This window comes from Accipiter gentilis, chromosome 15 (genome assembly GCF_929443795.1).
Source record: "Accipiter gentilis chromosome 15, bAccGen1.1, whole genome shotgun sequence".
NCBI lineage: Eukaryota > Metazoa > Chordata > Aves > Accipitriformes > Accipitridae > Astur > Astur gentilis.
Window position 1 is genome coordinate 20,098,774 of NC_064894.1, and position 22,980 is coordinate 20,121,753.

Here is a 22,980-nt window from a genome sequence, read left to right on the forward strand (position 1 = left end):
CCTCGTGAGAGGATTTTATAAGTGAAGGTTTCTTTGTTATTCGGCCACAGGCATCAGGAAATTCTAGACGTGGGACAGCCATGCTGCTGCGAACCAGCAGCGCCTCTGAGGTTCAAACCCTGCGGCTGGCCACAGGCACAGTAGTCTCCCCAAATTCTGACTGCACGAGGTGCCCAGCGCTGTGTCTCTGGCCATCGTTTTCTCACCGTTGCACTCACCCACTAATTCTTCTCCACAAACGATGATGTGAATGACTGCCCTAAGTACAAAAGGTATTTATGTTTGCCTCAGCCGTGAAAAAAAATCCCTCAGTGTACTGGGCAAAACCTCAGGTAGGTACCTGATCACAGCCCTAACTGCCTTAAAAGCAAGATAATGTAAAACGTATGGAAAATATAATACCCCCATAAACAACCACAGAGAAAACAAGACTAACAGGTGAAAGACACATAACTTTTGACTGACAGTGACTTGGTTGCTCTAAGACAGTCTTTCAGAAAAGCGGTGCCTCATAAAGCTTGCCAGAGTGGAGCGCACACAATGACCATCGTTGGTAAGACATTAAATGGAGTTTTTGTGCAAGTTACCACTGCAAACTACCTCTACTGTAGCTAAATTTTCAGCATGAGGGTTAAACCAGAGAGCTCCTTTGACATCAGCCAAACAGGTTTATTTCCCATTGTTCACTCTGAAATTGCTTCTGCACTTGGACAGTTTTTCTCTCAGTACCCTCTTCTAGAGTTAAACCACCACAATGGTACAAGGTTGCAAACATCTAGCATATGATGACCAAAAAGACTAGGGAAATCTTTGAAATACCATTTCAGAAGAAAAGAGCAAGAGGTAGCGGTCCTGTCTGACAGATAGTCTGTATACAAGCTAAAAATTCAAATTTTCTTGAAAAAAACACCGACAGCCATAACATAACTGTTATTGCAAGGCCATTCTTACTACTTTAAAAAAAGTTTATTAGATATACAGTAAAGTGCTCTGCTAAGGAAGCCTACTTATGTAGATGGACTCCTTTGTGCTACATATGTTACACACAGAGAACAAAATACTAGCTACAGGCAAGACCAGCAGGTTATCACATTACTGCATTTTTAAGTCACATTCACACAAACACTATTCAGAATTAGCTTTTTAGAATATTTTATGTTAAAAATGTATTAGTATTTTCTTTTACCATTCAAAAACTACAATGATAAAGGTTATTTGCACACATTTTAAAATACTGGAATTGTTAAGCAGTTCTTTTTTACTTTATCACTAGTTTATAACCATTTTTAGACCGGTTCTCTTTTTAACAAAAAAGTGCTTAGTTCTCTCCAGAAATCAGAAGAAAAAAGCCATAAGTCTGTTGAACAAGATCCAATATTGGGTCTAACACTGTCAGGTTGTTTGGTTCAAAGACGTGCCCTTATTTTCTCCAAGTACAACCCCCTTGTCTATTGATGCCTCAATCCAGCGTTGGACAGTTGTTGAAGAGACAGTCTGATCCTGAACCTGGGCCTTCCATACATCACTCTGATGCACTCTCTTGAGGACCTAAGCTTAAATGCCTATTAAAATGGCACTTCCCATGAAACCCAATCCTGCTTTTAACCACAAGCTGGGTATAACATAGGGAGCACACATAGTGAGATAATACCAATAAAAGGATTACCAAATCAAACCTTTTCTACATTCCTGCTTAGCTTAGAAGTCTGCAAATACAGATTCATAGACCAGCAAATCTGACTGATCTAAACCAAGCAGCATAGAAAAAGAGACTGTATCACTAAGTATATGAATGACTATCAAGCAGTAGAATTATTGAATCGAAACTAATACCAAAATGTTTTCTAAAAGACTGAAAGTTAGGTGAAGCTACCCTTGTAATCAGGTTGAACTATTTCTGCTTAACTCAAATTTTGGAAAAAGAGATGCATCGACTTCATTTACTAATAAATTACATACAGATGGATCATGGATGTCAAGCACAAGTACCATGTCATAAACAAACCCCACTTTAATACCTTTTTGAGGATGCTTGCTGAGTTAATGTGATGTTATCAACAGAAAACATCATGCTGCAAACGACTCACTCCGTAAGCATTATAGAACTCTTGTTGGTTATTTCCTTAACATAAAAGCAAACAGTTAGTTGGGTTTCTTCGTTAATTAAATTCAAAACACAGTTTTGTTAGTAAGTGTAGTTTGGGGCCCTCTAATTAGTATTTTCCACTCTTTCACTACTAAACACTTTGAAAAAAGCTTTATATCAATGTCTTAAGAAAATGACTCAAAGCTTATTGTTTGTAGCACAGATAAAAGCATCATTTTAAAAGTTTAGATTATACAAAAATACAAATGCTCAATTTTTCAAGAATATGGAAATTAGGAGAATAAAACTTATTTGTGTTGTAGTCAAGTATCTTATTTGTAACGGGAAGCTTTTGTCCACAGAACAATTGTTCACCTAGCAACGACAAGACAGTATTCCTGTAGAGCTCCTGTACAGATAAGTTTCTCTTACTAATTTCTCCTTCCAATTAAAAAAAATTTAAAAGTTTGTCATTTCCATATGTTCCTCACTAAATCTTCTGGAGTTTTGGGGGTGGTTTTTGTGTGTTTGTTTAAATAAACGAATGCATGATTGCAGAAGGAGGATCCAGGGGAACAGCACTGGGACAGTATGCCTCAGTATGTACCTCATACTGAAACTTAAAAAACAGACCAAAAAAACCCACAAAACCTGACTGTTGCACTGAGGGCACCCAGGAGAAAGTTTTTGAAAACACAACAAGTGGGAAGACAAATGGCAGGGGTTTTTGTTCACTTTTCCCTGTGATCTGAAAAAAAGTGCATACATGGCCACAATCCAAATTGAATATAAATCTTTAAGCAGAGCTCACCTCGGTAGCAAACCCGTCATTGGCAATGACAGTACCCAGGAATAACTAACAAGCTATTTTGGCAAGAAGAAAGATTGAAGCATTACAGTTTAGTGAGATAGGTAACCTTTCATCAAGAATTTTTATCAGTCTTCTACAGAAGTCAATAATTTCACATTAAAATGCACAGAAGGAATAAAGGACAGTATTACCCGAGGTATATGATAGACTGCTGTACGGGTAACCCCTCTGCCTCCCCAGAAGTGAGGGAAGTATTGGGCTCGGGAGGCTGCTGCCACACCTACTGTTTCCAGTGGGGTAGTAGCACTATAAGCTTCACCAACTGCTGTTGGACTGAGCAATTTTGGAACATAAAAGACATTTAAACCCCTCTTTTGGGGAAAGTACACCCCACACACCTGAAAATATGGTACACAAACCAAGGAAAAGTACAACAGAGGAAAGTGTATTTATCAAGTATGTGCGAAGCATGGATGCATCTTAGGGATTAATGTCATTACAGCTGAACATGTCATGCATTTAGATTACTCCCAAAGCTGAAATACTGGTCTCAGTGTTCTGCTGCTAAGCCTGAAAGAGAATTTTAATTCTAGCTGATTGCAGAAACACATTTTTACAATTTCTTTCAGGCTTCTGAGTGTGCAACTTTGTCCAAGGGTGCTCTATGCAAAGGAGTGGCTTCAATTTCATGGAGCTTTGCCGTGGAACAGGTGAAAAGCCAGTCGAGAGCTTATGGGTTAAGGTGAGAGAACAGACCAACACAGGAAACTTCATGGCAGGTAACTGCTACAGGCTGCCCGATCAAGAGCATGTAGATGGAAGCCTTCTTTAGACAACTCGATGAAGCCTCACGATCGCAGGCCTTGGTACTCGTGGGGAACTTTAACCAGCCCGGTATCTGGTGGAAAGGCAACAGGGCTGAGTGCAAGCAGTCCAGGAGAATTCTGCAGAGTGTACCAGATCATTTCTTCACAGAAGCAATCGATGAGCTGACTAGGAGAGGTGCTCTGCTGGACCTGTCACTGATGAACAAGGAAGAACTCATCAGGGAGCTGAAGGCTGATGGTAACTTTGGCTGCAGCGTCCAGGAGCTGGTGGAGTTTAAGATATTGAGAAGTGTGCAAGACAAATAGTAGAGTTACAACCCTGGACCTGAGGACAAGGGACTGTGGCTTGTTCAGGGATCTACTTGTCAGGAACCCATGGCACATGGTCTGCAAGGGCAAAGGGACCTGAGGACAGATGGCTGATCTTCAAGGACACCTTCCTCAAAACACAAGGACAGTCCATTCCAGTGTACAGAAAGTTGAGCAAGCATGGTAGAAGGCTGGCATAAATGAACAGGAAAGTCCTGAAAGAGCTCAAACACACACACATGAAGTGGAAGCATGGATGAGCTGCTTGGGGGGAATACAGAAACATGGCCCAAGCATGCAGGGATGGAATTAGGAAAGCCAAAGCTCAGCTGGATCTGGATATAGTGAAGGGCAACAAGAAGGACTTCTACAAATACACTGGCAACAAAAGGAAGAACAGGCCCAGAGGCCATGGCTCAGCAGGGCACAGGACCTACGGACATGGAAAAGGCTGAGATATTCAATACCTTTTTTGCTTCAGTTTTTACTTTACAGGTTTGTCTTGACGCCTCTCAGTTCTGAGTCTACTGGTAGAGACTGGGAGAGCAATACTTACTTGACTTAGAGGAAAGACAGACTGAGTTAGGGACCACTTAAGTCAACAGGGCAAACACAACACTCTGGAATCACATGGGCTGCATCCAAGGGTGTTGAGTGTCGGCTGATGCAATTGCAAGACCTCTCTCTATCATCTTGGAAAGGTCATGGCAGTCAGGGGAGAGAAAAAAAGGCAAACGTCATGGCCATTTTCAAGAAGGGCAAGGAGGAGCATCCAGGGAACTATTGGCGTATCAGCCTAACCTCAGTCCCCAGGAAGATTATGGAGCCAGTCTTTCTGGAAGCCATGTCCAAGCACATGAAAGACAGGAAGGTGACTGGGAACAGCCAGCATGGATGTACCATGGGCAGATTGTGTCTGACCAGTCTGACCACCTTCTGTGGTGAGATGACAGGCTCTGTGGATGGAGTGAGCACAGTGGATGTGGTTTACCTGGACTGTAGCATGGCCCTCCACAGCCTGCCATAGAATCATTCTAGCCAAATAGGTGAGAAATGGACTAGATACATGGACTACAGCTTGGGTAAAAAAATTGCTGGACTGCTGAGTTCACAGGGTGGTGAACAGCAGTACAAAACCCAGCTGGCAGTTGGTTAGCAGCAGCATCCCTTGAGGGCCAATAATAAGGCCTATAACATTCAATATATTAATGACCTGGATGATGGGATGGAGTGTACGCCCACCAAGTTCACAGACAACAGCCAAGTAGTGAGGGAAATTGTTGATAGGCCAGAGGGTAAAAGGCAGCTAGTCAGAACGGGCCTTCAGAGGCTGAAGAAAAGAAGTGACAGAAACCACATGAAGTTCAACAAAGGCAAATTTCTGCACCTAGGACACGACAAACCTACATAGCAGTACAGCCTGGGCATCAACTGGTTGGAAAGCAGCTTTGCAGAAACAGGCCTGGGGGTTCTGGTGGACACAAAATGGAATATGAATCAGCAGAGTGCCCCTGCAGTGAAGAGGGCCATCCATGTGTCAGGCCATATTAGCAGCATATATTGGGCCATATTAGCAAGAGCATAGCCAGCAGGTCAATGAAAGAGATTAATCCCCTCTATATGGCACTTGTGGGACACGATCTGGAGTGCTGTGTCCAGTTTGGGGCTTCCCTGTACAAGAAAGACACGGACATACTGGAGCGAGTGCAGTGGAGAGCAACCAAGACGGTCAGGGGCCGGAGCACATGATGTACACGGAGAGGATGCAAGAACTGGGTGTATTCAGCCTTATGGACAGAAGCTTCTCAGGGGATGTTACTGTTGTCTTCAGCTACCTAATGGAAGGGTATAAAGAAGACAGAGCCAGACTCTTCTCGGAGGCATGCACTACGGAACAAAGGACAACAGTCACGAGTTACAATAAGGGAAACCTTCTTCACCGTGAGGGTGGTAAGGCCCTGGAACAGGTTGCCCAGAGTGGCTGTGAAATCTTCCACCTTGGAAATATTCAAAGCTTGACTGGACATGGCCCTGAGTAACCTGCTCTAGCTGACCCTGCTTTGAACATGGGGTTGGACTAGACGATCTCCACAAGTTCCTTCCAACTTCAACTGTGCTGCGATTTTAAATGTCCTTTCAGGGAACAGAGGAGAAATAAAGAAAATAACACTGGAATTTTCATCAAACTTTATCCCAGCTGTAATCCTCAACATTGTAGTAGGGTGAAACACTAGCAGAGTTTTTGCTTCCATCTATCTGAGCATGCAGACTATACCAATGTTAAGGACTGAAAACAGATAGGCCCTCCAAGTCTGAAGGAGTTCCTGGATGAGAACTGTGAGGAACACAATACAGAACAGATAATTAAACGGGAAATTGCAAATACTTCAATCACTTTCTCTTCTTAGCAGAGAGTTTAACCATAATAAGTAACTGGCAGTGAATTTTTTTCCTCATATGTTTGAATTCTAATCGCTAAAGCAGCATAATGTTTCCCCAAATAAAAATAAATAATCCTATACGATGCTTTTAAATTCCATTAAATTAACAGCTTATGTCAAATGAGAAAATTGAGCATCTTCTGGTTTTTTTTTGTTCAAAAGCTGCTTTCAGAGTTCAGGCTACTGTTGAAATTAAGATTCAGGAAAATTAAAAGTAAAAAATAACAATAGCCTAGAAAGAATCATTTGGAAGGTTTTATAAAGGAATAAATTCCAAGAATAGAAGCAAAAAGGTCAGACGTGGTTTCTTCCCTCATTTCATCTCATCTGTTCTCTAATACTCCTATCATACAAAGAACAAGGGAGGAAAGCCTGACAGGATATTTGGAGATTTTCCAGGTGGCATCAAAATATTGGTTGTACACCACATTTCTCCAAACCCTGCCAATGCAACTATCTCAGGAGGAAATGCAGAGCACCAAGTTGCTGACGGAAGAAGTTTTGTTTAGGTTTTTCATTTCTACAAGCACCAGTCACAGACCAAAGGAGATACTGTGACAGGCATTGTACATTCACAGTTTTGCCCCATTGCTATAAACATTCCATATTATGCCTACACATTATGCCAAAAATTCACATTATGCCAAAAATTATCACAATACATGCTGGGGTTTTGCCAGTATCTACATGAGATAGCTTCAGCTAGCATACAAAGCCTTATGTATCTTACAAATTCCCTACAGTTAGGTCCCTCCACTTAGTCAACGTGCAGTAGCATCCAAAAAGCTACAGTCTGCTCCCACTGAAGACAACAGGAGTTCTACAATCACCTCTTATGATCAACCAAGCTGTGTTCAAAACTGGCATGAACTATTTTGAGCACTCACGAAGAGAGGATGCAGAGGAAGTCCCGCGAAGAAACATCTGCAAACCATCCTCACTGTCACTGGTACTGGCTATACTGTTTCTCATCTGCATCACAGAGAGCTGTGAGCAAAGACTAGGCTGTCGATCAATCTTTTTTGAAGCCTAAAAAGGAATAATAATTATTATTTTAAAAAAGGTATCAAGTAAATTAAAATAAAAATGGAAAAAACTATCCCTTCTGTAGTAGGTGCTCTGGTCTCAGCTATGACTATTCATGAATCAAGAAACTGGTTAGAGCAGAAGATTCCATGCAGTGTGAATTGATTTAAATGAAAATAGAAGATGACAGTAATATATTGGAATTAGAACATTGACAAGCATGAAACCTTAGATTAATTATTCAATTTTAATTTTGTTTTGCACTGGATTTTTCGTATATTTTCCTACAGAAAGGTTAATATTTATTATTTGGTAATTCATTATTCAGGTATGATGCTCTGCAATTAAATACAGCCTTTATGATAAGCCTGGTGCCCCTTGCTAAACAAGACAGTATGTTATACAGAGTTTAGCAATTTATATCTTAACAGAAACATGTTCATTTTCCTGGCTTTTCATTTCATCACGTTAGAAAACAGTGAATGTCATTCATTCGTAGTAGATGATCATTTGGCCCTTGATTTTACTGAAGGCAGATTAAATGCATCACATGAACATTATCCTCTGCCTGTCAAATGGTCTTAGCAGCTTTCATTTGCTTTGAGTAGTCTTCCTGAAAAGCCTTTGTGCTATAGTATTTATATCAAACCATACATTGTTCCTTGTTAGGTATTACTGCAAGTCAGAATGCTATTTTAGGTGTATCTGAAAGGTAGTTACCAATGACAAAAGAGTAATGGATAACTCCATTTTACTGAACTTTAAAAGTCAGGAATTAGCATCCTATTTCATGTGGAGAGGAATGACTATTTTCCCAACAGTAGTGAAAAATCTCCTCACGTAGGAGAAAATCACAAGGTTCCTTACAAATAAATAGATACTTTTCTGCTCTCCAATATGCAATGAATTGATATTCTTATCTTACTATCATCTTCACTATGAATAATCTATACTGAATTTGTTTTAGTTGTCCTCTTGTACATCCCCTGTGTACAGAAGTCAACTACAAAATTTTCTGAGATTGTCTCCAGCTAAAATGCATTAAAGACACCGATAATGTATATAGTTGACAATGAAGCCTGTGAGAAGTGACATGCCCGTATGGTGCTGGCAATGGGGAAATGAAAGAGAATTTACTTGATAGACATTTCTTGTCCTGTGTTTTGTAGGAAGGGCTTGTGCAACAGGATTTGCATTTGAGGAAGAATAAAAAGGAACTCCAAAATCTCCCAATTGCTCACTCTTAATTTTTATAACGTACATTTTCAAAAGTTACTGTGATAAAAGTTACAATAATTTTAAATTCATGTGACTATTGTCACTAAAAATAAAGAGTTGGTACAAACTGAAGTTAAAGTGTGCAGATGTTAAGTCAACAGAGGGTCAAAGCTTGGTGGGGGTTTTTAATATGTAAAAGGTATGATAAGGACCTTTCACTTAAAACCAACCAATTACAACATTACAATGAGTACTTCATCATACTTCCATTTCAGTAAATATTTATACTAGTGTTGAAGCTCTACAGTGCCAGAAGTCAGCAGCACAAGTTTGTTGCAGATGACTCTGTATACTAGGCATGACACCCTAATGCTGTCATCCATGTCTAAAAAAAAGAAAATGAGGGAAGGAAAAAGGAAAGAAAAAAGGAAAATAAAATAGACAAGAGAAAAGAGGAAAAAGGAAAACAGAAAAAAAAAGAGAGAAAAAAGAAGAAAGAGGAAAAAAGAGGGGAAAAAGGGCAAGGTGAGAAGGAGTGTGGACAACAGCAGTCTCCTAGGAGAGGCAGTCTGAATGCACACACAGGAGGCATGTCACTACACGTTCCTTTCGGTTGCCATACTCCAGAAATAACTCACTGTCTATGTAGATGTGGGTTTTAATACAGAAGACTCGCCTGTAATTCTTTTTTGGTTTGGATTTTTTTTTTAAAGGAGCTTAAATCACATAATTTTTAAGATGTATTTTATAGATGGTACATTCCTGCTAGATCATTTTTATCTCACTGCATTAGTAAGATGAAAACAGTGATCTGAAATAGTTTTGAGGATCTCATTACAGGACAGTGTAATCCTCTATTTCATTGACCAGAAGGCAGAATAAGCAAGTGCTTTATTGCTGTTAAATTGTTTCTCCAGCAATTCTTTCTTTTCTCTTTCTATAGCCAATACAAAATTGAGAAAACTTACAATGCCTAATTAGCCATAAAGACATTACAAGTTTAGCCTGTTGAAATCCATTGTATAGTTGCAGTCATTCCTTCTGGATCATTTTCTAGTATATTCACAACTTTGCAGAAGTAACTATTTAACCTATATACGAGATATTCATGGGCAATCTGATGAAAAAGATTTTTGCTCTGAGTTAGTGAGTTAAATAAATACAGACAGAATATGAAAATACTGTATTATAACATTATAAAGCTTTTCATAAATGATGGTGAAAGTTCTTCAAATAAATTATATATGAGAACCCTACAGCCACTACATAAATAATAAAAAAACCCACCAGCAGCCAAGTTACAGTCCAAATCTTGAAAAGCCATGTAACTAAGTAAGGAGACAAAATGAAATTACAACAAGATAATCAATATATCCATGACTACACCCAGACCACTTGCTGTGACACCTAAAACACACTCCCTCTACATGCAAAGAAGTTATATTCAGACCACTGAATATTTTATATTTATTTATATTTTATATGTAATTTCATGCCTCCTTCCACTAACTACATTGTATCAACCTAATGTTCTTTTTTTTTTCTACTTGCAACCCTGAAACACATGTTGAAATTATTATTCTTGGCAATCAGTGTTACCCAGTTGTTTGACCCTAGCAAGCAAATTCTTTAAGAAAAAAACCCTGAAGCTTCTTTGTATAAAGGCACCCATTTTTAATGAGAAAGGATATCCAGGGAGAAGCACCTTTTTAGCTACTGGCCATCATGCCTACCAGTTGGCTAGAAATACTTGTGCTACTGATCACTTCTGAACCTCAGTTATTCATCTTTCTTGCACATTACTGTGCTAACTTTAACCAATATCGCTTCTGACAAAAACGTTGCACTTTGGCACTAAAAGGCAAAGAGTGTGAATTCAGCAGCTGATAGCAGCAAGTTAAAAAAAAAGGGTGCTTTAAGAGGATTTAAAATTGAAGTAACAATACATTTGTGAGGGGGAAGAAAATTCCCAAATGAAATTTCAGTTGCTTACCTTGTCATTTAAGGTTGGGTCATTCAATGAATAGAGTTTATTTGTAATATCTTTGCCAATAAGATACTTAAAGATCTCATAAAGAAATGGCTCAGTTTCCAGAAAGTAAGTCAGCCTTTCTCTGGACCAGCACAGGAACTTGCAGTTATCATCTGCGATAATGGTGACCTGAGAAAATACATGCTCAGAATTAGCACTTCTCTTTTCTTTAAAATAAGTGATACCATGTTATTTGTGCCTCCAGTTAAAATAACTCTTAAAGGCAAAAAACTTTTCAGTATCCCTTAGAACGCGATATTTATGAATGTAAAACATCTCAGATATTTATTATTATCATCATATTTTTAACTGATAAGCACAGCCAGTTTGTTTTTCAGAAAACCTGGGGGGACATACTAGGGGAAAATCTCTCATAAGTTCCCAAACTGTAAAAGCATTTATGTTAGAGATTTACATATAAAGTCAGTCCTGCAGTGATGACACTGCTTGCACCCCAATATGCCTACATGTCACTTGGTTTTATTTTATGTCACTGTCACCAAACAGGAACAACTGGTATAATCCAAAGGTCTCCATCAAAGGGTTTTTAGTGATTTTGAAAAACATATTTTCATCTTTCTCTCTTCACTGTCAGCCCTGCTGATTGCACAACTACCACCTTCTAGCAGTTGAGGTAAGGCTCCGTTTGTTCAGTTACTGATAATTCAGTGACCGATAGTTCCAGAGGAGCTTGTACACCCTCCAGGGAGGATGGACCCGCCAGGTTCGTGCCCCTGTGCCGGCAGAGGGCAATGGCACACCGAAACCTGCCCCGCTCGCTCATACCCAACGGCCTGTTTTGCAAGGGAAAGGCAGGCATCTACGAAGAAATCAGGTGCTTTCTGCTATTAGAAGCTAACATTACCTCCTGAAAAATTAAAAATATATAAAGCCTAAGAAAAAATGGGAAACAGTCACATATCCGTGGATTTTAACTTCACCGTCTGCAATACAAGCACACAGGCTGAGGAAGAATTCGCCAGCGTTGCCAGCAGATGGGGTCCTTAAGATTGAATCCGTGTCCTCTCGCAATGGCAACGCTGAGAGTGTTTACAGGGCAGCAACAAGCAGAACTCACGAGTGAAGGACGTACGCCGTGCCAGATTACAACACTTTTTAAGGCAGGCAGAAGTTGAGGCATGAGCCTTTTCCCTTCAGAGGGACCGCTTCGCATCCACTCGCTTACGAGAGAAACAGGCTGTGCCAAGAGGGCGGCCGTGCTGCAGGATGCCTCACTGCTGCAAAACGAATACATCTGGACAATTCTCTCTCCTTGGCGTTAAGCCTAGTATTTGACTGGAACATATGACATCAATCACTGATTTTAGAGTCTACATTGCTCTCCTTCCCTCCCCTTCTGCCAGGGTATCGGTGTGGATGTACCCAGTCAGCCACAGCCCGGTCATTATTACACATACCCAGTTAAAGAACATCAAGTAGGAGGGTAGCAAAATAGCCATTTCAGTACTATGGGGAAAAAAACCTTCTCTAACAGCAATTTTTTCCACGTGCTATGGTATAATATATCCTTTAATGTACTAGCATAATTACACTGCTAGAGACATACACCCTTATTGTTCCCTGTGTGAATATTCTTATTCAAAATACTGTGATCTCTTTCAGTTTATGTTGCTTTAACAACTTTCAAAATGACAGAAGCATTACCATGTTTAGATAAATAACAGTTTCAAACTATTAGTACCTGAATTTTTAGTCTTTCATTTTAGTAACACCAAATATTACAATAATTATTTTGCCTTTTCTGTTTTTGAACCAGTGATGAGATTGCTTACATCATCTCTTCTTCCAGTAAAGCTCTCTCTTAAATTATTTGTCCTGAATAATCTCTTAACACAAAATACACTAGGAAACAGTAAAAGAGAACAGAATAGCAAATACCAGACTGCTCAGTGAACACCATCATAATCCTGTTTTGCAGCATTTAATTTTAAGAGTTATCCTTGATGTGGTCCATCATGAAACACCAGTACTAGAAAGCTAGCAAAATAATGCAAGCCAAATAGTTCACTGTTGATCAAATTCCTACTCTGCCTTTTAACAATCTCATCAGCTCATATCCAGTGACATTTAAACCAAAGTATACCTGGAATTTCTCACCCCTGTTCATCTGTGTTGATCGAAATTCAGGAGAATCTATAAAGGCACAGGGGTAAATATTATGCAGAAAATGCCCTCGATAAGACACCTTCATTCTGGAAATAAAAATATATGAAACAACATTTTAAAGTCATGGAGTTTGATTAATCTAAATTTGGATATGATTATTGACAAACGTAAAGCAGTAGGCAACAGGCAAAAATATTTTCATCTTCTGGAATTTCAGCCCCAGAGCTACGCTGTTTTCTGCCTAAACCTCCATCGCTTCCAAGCGGAACAGGCTGCCAGCCAATTCAAGTTGCCGAGCATGGTGCATATCCTCAAAACACTGCTATTCAAAGTGAAAAAGGTCTGCAGGGTTATGCTATACAGCCAGAACAGAATCAGGTTTCCTTTACATAACTAGCTTTGCAGTAATGAGCAGCTAATGACTTCAAAGAAAGATGATGAAGCCTGACATGACTGTTGCTATCAACAGAAACTGGTTAAAATATTGGCCAGAACTTAGGAAGAGCTTCAAGATTACAACCTGACCATAGGCATTTATTTTACCCCTTCTCACCTGGGTCCTGTCAGCCTCTGGGCACTATACCTGCCCCTCTCTGCTTGCATGTACATGTACAATGAATAAATTCCAATAGGCCTGTTGGTTTAAAGTCTACTGGAGGAATATTTTTTCCTTCCCTCATGCACAATATTTTTAAACCTTAAAACCTGAGAATGCACTAAGAAGACTTAGATATCTAAGACTCAAACAAATCTCTTGCTTGTTCTGGAAGACACTGCCTTTGATATTATACAAATGTAAGTCCCACTAAAATCCATGCAGCTACACACACCAGTAGAGACGTAATATGCTGCCAGTAAGAGACATCACTGCCATTTGAAAACAGTGTCACAAAATAGTCTATCCCTACAGACTATTCGGCTATAGACCATAATGTGCTACAAACAAAAACGTTTAAAAAGCCAACAAAAACCCCAACAACTTTCTAATCTATTCAGCCACCACACAAAGCATAAGACTGTCCCCAAGCTTTATAGAACCTACTTCCCCTTCAGCAGGATGCTTAGCCTGTCATCAACTGATGTTTTATCTTCTGCAGCATAGGCTTGACCTGTCTTTAAAGTCTGAATGTTGCAGAATTGCCCAGTCAGTCTTTGGAAGAGCTCTGGAGGCACATGGAGAGGTTCAAACATTCTCCTGTAGAGGCTGCTAAGCTCCTTCTCTATCTTGATCTAGAATGCAAAAACAAAAGACATAATAAACACAGATGCATTACTTAAAAAAGAGTAAGACTGCACACATGCTTTACTTGCTACATTTGAGGAACATGTTTGTCTTTGTTATGTTTAGGCAAGGAAAAAAGTGGTAAATGTGTGACATCTATCCACAAACACTGCCTATGACAGGGTGACCAAAACCTTACTAAAATTAGCCAGGCTAGCACACTGGTGCTTTAGAATGCTGATCCATCCAAGTGGCACATTAAATCAGACACAAGGAGTCTTCCGAGACTTCTGTTGATGTAACAGCAAATAGGGCTTGGGCCAAAATTACACAAAAAAATGAGGTTGCCTGCATTTTTCACACCACATGCACACCTCATTCTGGCCATCTCTCAGGCTCTCCTGGGAGCTCCTTTCATCCCTGAGCTTCTCAGCTTACTTGCCGTAGAAAAGCAAGTCCTGAAAAACAAACCCATCATATTGAAACAACATGTGATGAAGGAGGAAAAAACCAAAAAACATTGCCAGCTGAACATCCCACATCTAGAAGCCCACCCAAACTCAGGCAGCGGCAATGAGGGAAAGGATGTTGGCTGAAATCCCAAGCCTAGAAGTCTTTCCTGAATGAAGGCAGCAGGGAATGAGACAGTGTCTCAGCCTCCCTGAAAGCAGAGGCAGCCTGAACAAAGCCTGCATATTTGCTGGGAGGAAAACAAATTAGAACAGTAAGCATCAGATAATGAAAAGATAAAATATACATAGAACAGAGAATAAGGAAAAGCAACCAAGAAAAGAGGCAGGAAAGAAGAAAAAGAGTCACCACTTCAAATGAGAATATGCCAAGTTTAGGCGAGTTTTCTAGATCTTTTTGTATTTCAATATTAAAAACAGGGGAGGAGAGAAGGTCGCAGCACAGGAGTCCACTAGTCACTTTTCAGCTGATGGTAGCCAACAGTGGGAATCAAGAAACTTCTAGTCACCTTGTGGCTGGAGGAGGTAGGGAATCCAGAACGACCATGGGAGGCCCCAGGCTGTCTGAGGCCCATGAGGGCTTCAAACTGTCAGGTACCCACTACTTCCTCAGGAAAGCATTTTAGGGTGAAAATACTAGTCTTTACCCTCTAAGAGATACATGTATTCCACATCAAAATCCTCCCTAAGCTTCTCAGAAGAATTACATGTGTGCGTAAAACAGTAAATCAAGCATAACGAAAAGGTTTTGGAAAATTGAGAAGGTCTTGCTACATTTCAAGTTTATTTAAATATAGAACAAATTGAGCGGAGGCAGAAACGTTCTAGATTTGTGGAACCATATTTGGAGTATTCTACAGACAGCCTCAACCACTGGATGTGGTCCATCCCACATACCGGCTGCTGAATGCCATGGGAATCACTCTGGAAGTGACAATCCCATGGGTAGAGATGGCAGGTTAATCTCACAGAAACAGTATACAGTTCATTAGTAAATTCCTAAACAGGAGAAAGAAGGCTGCTTATGTGGCCTTACTGTTACCATTTTGTGACTTCTCAGCCTTTAAATTTCCAAAAAAGCCCAACAAAAGGATATCCCAAAACTGCAGACTTCACTTTTTACCCAGACAGCCTCAAACCATGAAAACTGAAAGCAAGTTTATGAACCACTGAGATTTTTATGCAGGCTCCATGTGAAACACACACCAATACCTGTTTCCAAGGACTTAACGTGTAAAATTCTTGTGAAAGAGCTCCTGAAAACTTCCTTTTCCTTACACATAGCTAAACTTACTGTTAACTTTGTATACAGTATCTGCGTACATTTACCACCCACAACTGTATTAAAGCATTAAGTTTTTTTGATTTTTTTTGATCTTCCATACATAAGCTTCAATAAAATGTGAATTGCTGCCTCCTCAAAACATTTAAATGGATCTATTTCATTACTGCATCATAATTTTGTAACACGTCTGCCTCCTCCTATAAATTCACCTCTGCCCCAGAAATGGCATCAGGATTGAAAAGAGGAGGGCTAGAATATAAGCATTCAGACAAGATTAACAATAAAGTCACAGAATCCTAGCATGGCTGAGGTTGGAAGGGGCCTCTGAAAGTCATCTGGTCCATCCCCTGCTCAGGCAGGGTCACCTAGAGGAAGGTTGTGCAGGACCACATCCAGACAGCTTTTGAATATTCCCAAGGATGGAGACTCATAACGTCTCTGGGCAAGCAGTGCCAGAGCTCGGTCACCCTCACAGTAAAAAAGTGTTCCCTGATGTTCAGACAGAGCCTCCTGTCCTGTCACCAGGCACCACTGGAAAGAGCCTGGTTCCATCCTCTTTGCACCCTCCCTTCAGGTATTTATACACATTGGTAAGATCCCCCCCAAGTCTTCTCTTCTCCAAGCTGAACAGTCCTGGCTCTCCTCACAGGAGAGATGCTCCAGTCCCTAATCATCTTCACAGCCCTTCATTGGACTTTCTTCAGTAAGTCCAGACCTCTCTTCTACCAGAAAAGCCCAGATCTGGACACAGCACTCCAGATATGTCTCACCAGTGCTGAACAGGGGAAGGACCACCTCCCCCAACCTGCTGGCAATGCTTTTCCTAATGGAGCCCAGGATACTGTTGCCTCTCTTTGTCACAAGAGCACATTGCTGGTTCAACTTGTCCACCAGGACCTGCAGGTCCTTTTCTGCAAAGCTGCCTTCCAGCTGGTGAGTCCCCGGCATGTGCTGGCGCATGGGGTTGTTCCTCCCCAGGTGTGGGACTTTGCACTTCTTGTTGAGCTTCACGAGGTTCCTGTTGGCCTGTTTCTCCAGTCTGCCGAGGTCCCTCCGGATGGCTTCCCAACCTTCTAGCCTATCAGCCATGCCTCCCAGTCTTGTGTCATCAGGCTACGCTCTGCCCCATCATCCAGATCATTAAGGAAGATGTCAAACAGGACTGGGCCTAGCATTGACCCTTAGGTTATACTGCTAGCGTATGCACTAGTATATATAGTACACACCTTTAACTAGACTTCACGCCCCCAATTACCACACTCAGCCCAGGCCTTCAGCTAGTTTTCAATCCATCTCACTGTGTCCTCATCCAGCCCATACTTCAACTGCTTCTCTAGGAGGATTCTAGGGGAGATAGTGTTTAAAGCCTTACTGAAATTAAGGTAGACAATATTCATCACTCTCTTCTCATCTATCATAGAAAGTTATCAGGTTGGCTAAGCATGAATTCCCCTTGGTGGATCATGCTGACCACTCCTGATCACCTTCTTGTCCCTCACATGCATAGAAATGGCTTCCACGATTAGCTATTCCACCACCATCTCAGGGATTGAGGTGAGACTGACCAGCCTGCAGGTCCCTGGGTCCTCCCTCCTGCCCTTTTTGAAGAAAGAAGTGGCATTTGCTTTCCTCCACTCCTCACATCACTATAATTGTTCAAAGATTATCAAGAGTGGCCTCACAGTGACATCAGCACTTGTGTGTGCATGCCATCAGGGCTCATGGACATACGTATGTCCAGTATGTCACCTGCCCTGAAGTTACACTGGTTTCACACTGTATCAATTACTAATTAAATCGTCCACCAGTAGCTACATTTATGTGAAACCCAGGTTTTTAATTTCCTGTATGTTCCTTATGCCACTCTTAACACCTCAGACAACATCTACATGGACAAAACAAGGATTAAATTTCAATTGGCCAGAAAAATTTTATTGTGTTGGAGATTGCCCTGAAAGGTTTGATTTCAAAATATGTTCCATATATGTGTAAAGTTCAACAACCATGTGTTTTGCCAACAGGTTCTCCATGAAATCCCTCATTTTTAACAGCCTTAATTTATTTTGCACCTCTTTCTATACATGACCCCTGCAACTCAAAGAAAGATAAACTGCTTTCTCAGATGAACCCAAGTAGCTCCCAAGACTCCTGAATTCAAACAACACATACAGACATGGGCACAGGATTTGGCCTGGGACTGTTAATGCAATCCCTTAACTAGCACATAATACAGGTTTCATGATCCTCCTCTAATGTATGATACTTAAGAGAAAGCAGGCATAATCACTTTCTTAAAGATTGATCACATTGGACAGCATAGACATACTTTAGATGGTCTCCCTCATAACAGACTATTCACCCTTCACAAGCACAGCTGACTGCTCCTCCAGTCATGCTTGTGGGTCATATTCCAAATGAGCCATACGGGTAGGTGTAATGTTTTGCTCAGCAGTCGCTGAAATATTCTGGGACGCTGCCAGAGCTCCAAGTCAGAGTTCTGTGGAGAGAGTGATTAGACTCAGCTTCCACTCAGACTAAAAAAGCCAAACCTGTAAAGCTCCAAGGAGTCAAAACCACAGAAATAATCTTCTGGTCAGAAAAGAAACTCACTGCTATTTTGCATGCTCCATTTAATAAAATAAATATTTAACATCTGAACATATCAATTATTCATTTTGTAATATGACTAACTTGTAATTATTCTTCCATTCCTTTCTTTCCCTAAAAACATCATTTGTGAGGATGACTAAATAAAATTGATTTTGAGATGGGCAATACAATAGTTGTAGACAAAAAAAATCTCATTCAAAATGAGTTCAAGAATTTATTTTCTCTTTTTCTCCATTCTCTCGCTTTCTATAGGAAAAGCACTTAAAAACAGCCTTCAAGTTGATAACAGAAAGACAGCTAAAAAGACACATGTGACTACCAGGCATCACTTCAAGTAAGCTTGTTGATCATAGTCTGTAACAAAGAGATGCATATATTGTTTTGAATATTATGCCATTTCCATATAATTTCAGCTACTGTTTAAATCCACATAATTTACTAGGTATATAGAGGCCAGTTTTCAGAGAAGATGAGTACCCACAGTTCCAGACCACGTCTGCAGTGGTAGGAATACAAATCTTTTGAAAGCCAGACTTCAGTTATCCATTGTGTTACAGTTTAGATTAGTATGAACAAATTTGATTTTTTTTCCTCATACTGCTAGAGAGCAGCAATGAAGTGCATCTCACCTATGACTATATAAAGCTAGGTTGTATAGGTTTGCTCTCTAGCCAATGGAGAGGGATGGCACTATCATATCTTAAAGAGATATTGGGTGGGTGGGTTGAATCACACTGGACAACCAGCTTAAACTAGATGTTTATCCTAGAGATGAATGAAGTGAGATAAGACATTTCTAATTCCTATTTCATAAGGTAAAGCTACTGTCACAGAAGTAGAGACCACAAATAATTATTTGTGCTCTTTGAAAGAGCTCTTAATTGTTAACTTGTCACTTTTAAAAATACAGATAAGTTTTAAGGCTTGGTTTTCTAGGAAAATGCATTTATATCAGCTGTGCACTCCTGCCTCTTGCAATAATTTCTGATTTTGTTAGCCACCCCCTGTCCCTTTTGAATAAAGGCTAGAGGCCTCAAGATGATATTAAAAGGCTCAATTGGTGGGTGGGTTGAGGGAAAGCAGAACATGCCAACTTGGCCACTTCACTTAAGAAAAAGGATGTAACATGAACTCATCCCATATTAAAGACCAGACTACCTGGACAGGATATCTAACTGCAGAGGCAAACATGCAGAGTCTGGCTTCACTGGCTCTACATTATCACAACCATTATTTTGTGCAGTGCATTGCACAGCATGGCCATGGCTCACTAGAAGAAATACGATGCAGTTTCATCATGCTGCTGTACCCTGAAGATGGTGGGAATGGTTTGAATAGGCTAAAGTAACAGCATTAGCAATACAAACTAAAGAGGAACTTACCCTTTAACTGGGAAGATTACTCTCCAAGAGTAGTTTAACTCACTAGAAATACTTACAACACATCTATAAATGTCTAATAGTAGATCAGTCTAGTTAGTTTTAAGCTATCTTCTAGACAAAACAGAAGTCAAGCTTTATGCTGCCTTGCCAGGAAAGGAAGAGGTTGCTAGTTTCCTAGCTGCTTTCTTGCACAGGCTGCATTGACTTGATGAAGAGCTTGCTTCCAGCTAGTTAGTTTGTTTTTTTTTTTACCAGCTGTCACACACTTCCAGAATGTGTCTGATTTTGGGCAGTTATTCTGCTGATCATATAACCCCATATATATATATATATACACACCTGTAATCGTCACATTATAAGACTATCTGCCTTGGATTTTGGAGACTACAAAATGTAATATTAACATTTTGAACACTTTGCATTTCATTAATATTTTATTGGCACATAACAGCAATTATTATATTAAAGATTATCTACTTTTGATGTGTACATATCACCAGAAGGGTGGGTTGCTAATCATTTTGCAGAAACAGAATATACTTCTGGATGAATAATACTAACAAAATAGATTTCCTATCATATATACATTTAGCTGAAGGCAGGGCAAAGAAACCTGTATTTTTGTTATGTATTTCAAATACATTCTTACATCTGAAAACAGTTATCCCAAGGCATCCTTCTGAAGGCAGCAAAAGGAGTTGGAAAATGCCTAGATCTGACCCTCAAAACTCAGTAAATGGGATGAAAGGAAGGATCATCTTAATATTGGTCTTCCCACACCTTACTCAAATTTGCTGCTTATCTCTGAGTCCCACAGATGTTCAAAAAGGGCACTAGCATCTCACTTGCCTTTCATACACTTTTAAAAGGAATGTGGCAGTACAAAACATATGGGCTAAAGCACTTATTAGCAAAGCAAGGAGTGTGAAGGTCATTTATAAGTGGACATCAGCATTTGTTTGTGTTGAAATATCAGTCTATTAGGTCACTTGTCATATATCAGTCTCCTTTCCCACCACAGAGGATGTTCAAGACTTAAAAGTGAGATAGGAAAGTTTGATCCCTCCCAAACTCCTAATTAAAAAAAAAATTACTGTCCCAGAATACACAATTTTAAATACCTTAGTAGGATTTTATTTCAGGAGGTCTGTATGCATGTACTCTTGTGGGTGAGAGGGTGGGGAAAATGACAAAAACAACCACACACAAACTCCAAAAAAACATTTCTGGTCTTTTTGCGAAAAAACAATGTAACCCCTTCCTTACCACCAAAACCAAACAGAACAGCCAAAACCTGCCAATAGTTAACTTGTAAAGTCAAAGCGTTTTTCAAGAGTATCGATTTCATGGAAATAATTATGTACTGCATCAGATCATACTTGATGACCATAAAGGTCTGGATCCTTCTTGAAGTAGCTAACTGACTTTGCCCAAAAGAACTCCTGTCTAATTCAAGAACTGCTGTGTAATTCATTGGTTTGTCCAGCAAACATAAGCAAAACTTCCTTTTTCTTGCATCTTACTAGACTGCTTGTGGAATTAATCTGTTATACATACCGGTCTTCTTTTATACAGTAGGTATATGAAATGTAAAAGGTTGACAACCAAAAACACAGAATTCCAGATCATTATGTCCAAGGCACAACGGTAGAGTGTAGCCCAAATGATGAACAATGCACATCCTGTAAAAATTAAAAAAAGTTAAATTTCACCGAACAATGAACACATTTGTACAAAGTCATCAAGAATGTGTCCACTGGGGGTAATTACACTGAACAGCAATATATTCCACAAGCTTTGCTACAGTTAGGCTCTGTGGATCAATGCATGCACTGGTAGAAGAGCTAATCACTACAGTGCTACAAACAGGCACTGAGAGCAGCTTGACAGCAGACTCCAGTCTTATTGCATGGGACTGCAATACTGGAGTGACAATAATTCAGATCAGGACTGGGGAAAGCAGCAAGCTGCAGCCCCATGATGATCTGTTACTAAAATGAAGCAGAAATGAGATAGGGAAACACTATCTTAAGTAAAAAAGAAAAATAATTAAGTGACTCACAAAACTATTACTAGTATTGCATTAATTAGACAAACAAGAGCCTAAAAAAGTTATCTTAAAGTCATACCCAAATACTTTTGAAAATCTAAACAAAATATCACTGCATTTTTGACAAGGTCACAGCAGGAACTTGAATTCTATTCTATGACATCAAAGAGGAAATTTCAAATGCTTACACTTTTTTTTTGCTTTACTTTGCCTTACCTTTCAAAGCAATTGTCATTATTCATTCTGTATTATTAGGGATACTATTTCTAGCCTATAAAGACAATACTTATCAAATGATAGATTACGCATCATTGTGTCTCTCACAGGTAACTGTGAGCCTGCCATCTGATAGAGATGACTGTAGAGGTCACATATATTTTCCCTTAAGTTCCACGCAAAGACAACAACGAGAAGGTGCCAAATTAGTGTCCCTTTCTCCCTGAAGATGATGCTGAATTCATGAACTCAGTATTATCTATTCTGTCTGGGTTGCTGCTTGGCCAGGGAGCACTTATGTACAGATCAGGAAAGTCGCAATGTGATGACTCTTGATCAGCTGGTTAATTAGACTACAAGGGAGGGGAGGATATGAGGCCTGGAAATGTTGAAGAGGACCGATATTGTGGAGCCACACAGAGGTGTGGCAGGTTCAGAGTTAAAGGGGACAGATCCCTAGGAACCTGGCTTTGTTACTTCTGCTGCCCACAATAAATTTGCTACCAGCTGCCACCTCAGCCTGAAAAACTCCGATTCCCTATCTCTTCAGAGTGCAACAACACCTACAGACCAAAGTGGCAGGCTCAGCAAGTGCAGAGCTCCCATTGCTTTTAAAACAAGAACTACACAGACAAAAAGTCTTACAATGCTCAGACCCTTGGTCTTCAGTGCAGTCTGTTTTGATAAGTTTTCCTACAATGGTTATAAAAAAGGCAAGATCATTGTAAGTTCAACCATACAAGTTATATGATATAATAGTATGGGTCAGTTTTATGAATAAGCATTCTCCTTTAAAAGTACTTAAGCATGGTCTGTGTTGTGATACACCCAGGTTTATCTTTCTTACACTGCAATCTCCTTTGATCAC

At 40.0% G+C, this 22,980-nt stretch overlaps 1 protein-coding gene across 4 annotated transcripts in view; it reads right to left on the reverse strand.

Moving 5' to 3' along the window:
• Positions 1-22,980, reverse strand: part of BVES (blood vessel epicardial substance) — a 31,317-nt gene that overhangs the window by 1,678 nt on the left and 6,659 nt on the right. The window contains exons 3-8 of one of the 4 annotated variants that reach the window (XR_007508218.1): positions 21,404-21,528; positions 13,920-14,107; positions 12,855-12,963; positions 10,712-10,879; positions 7,362-7,503; positions 2,019-3,919 (exon numbers count right to left, since the gene is read on the reverse strand). Coding sequence is in view for 2 of the 4 variants with exons in the window: in XM_049818078.1 (XP_049674035.1) it covers positions 2,055-2,122; positions 7,362-7,503; positions 10,712-10,879; positions 12,855-12,963; positions 13,920-14,107; positions 21,404-21,528 (800 nt within the window). In the remaining 2 variants the exon portion in view is untranslated. Of the gene's footprint in view, positions 1-2,018; positions 5,869-7,361; positions 7,504-10,711; positions 10,880-12,854; positions 12,964-13,919; positions 14,108-21,403; positions 21,529-22,980 lie in introns of all 4 variants that reach the window. The other 3 variants (XR_007508219.1, XM_049818078.1, XM_049818077.1) reach the window with 3 other exon arrangements.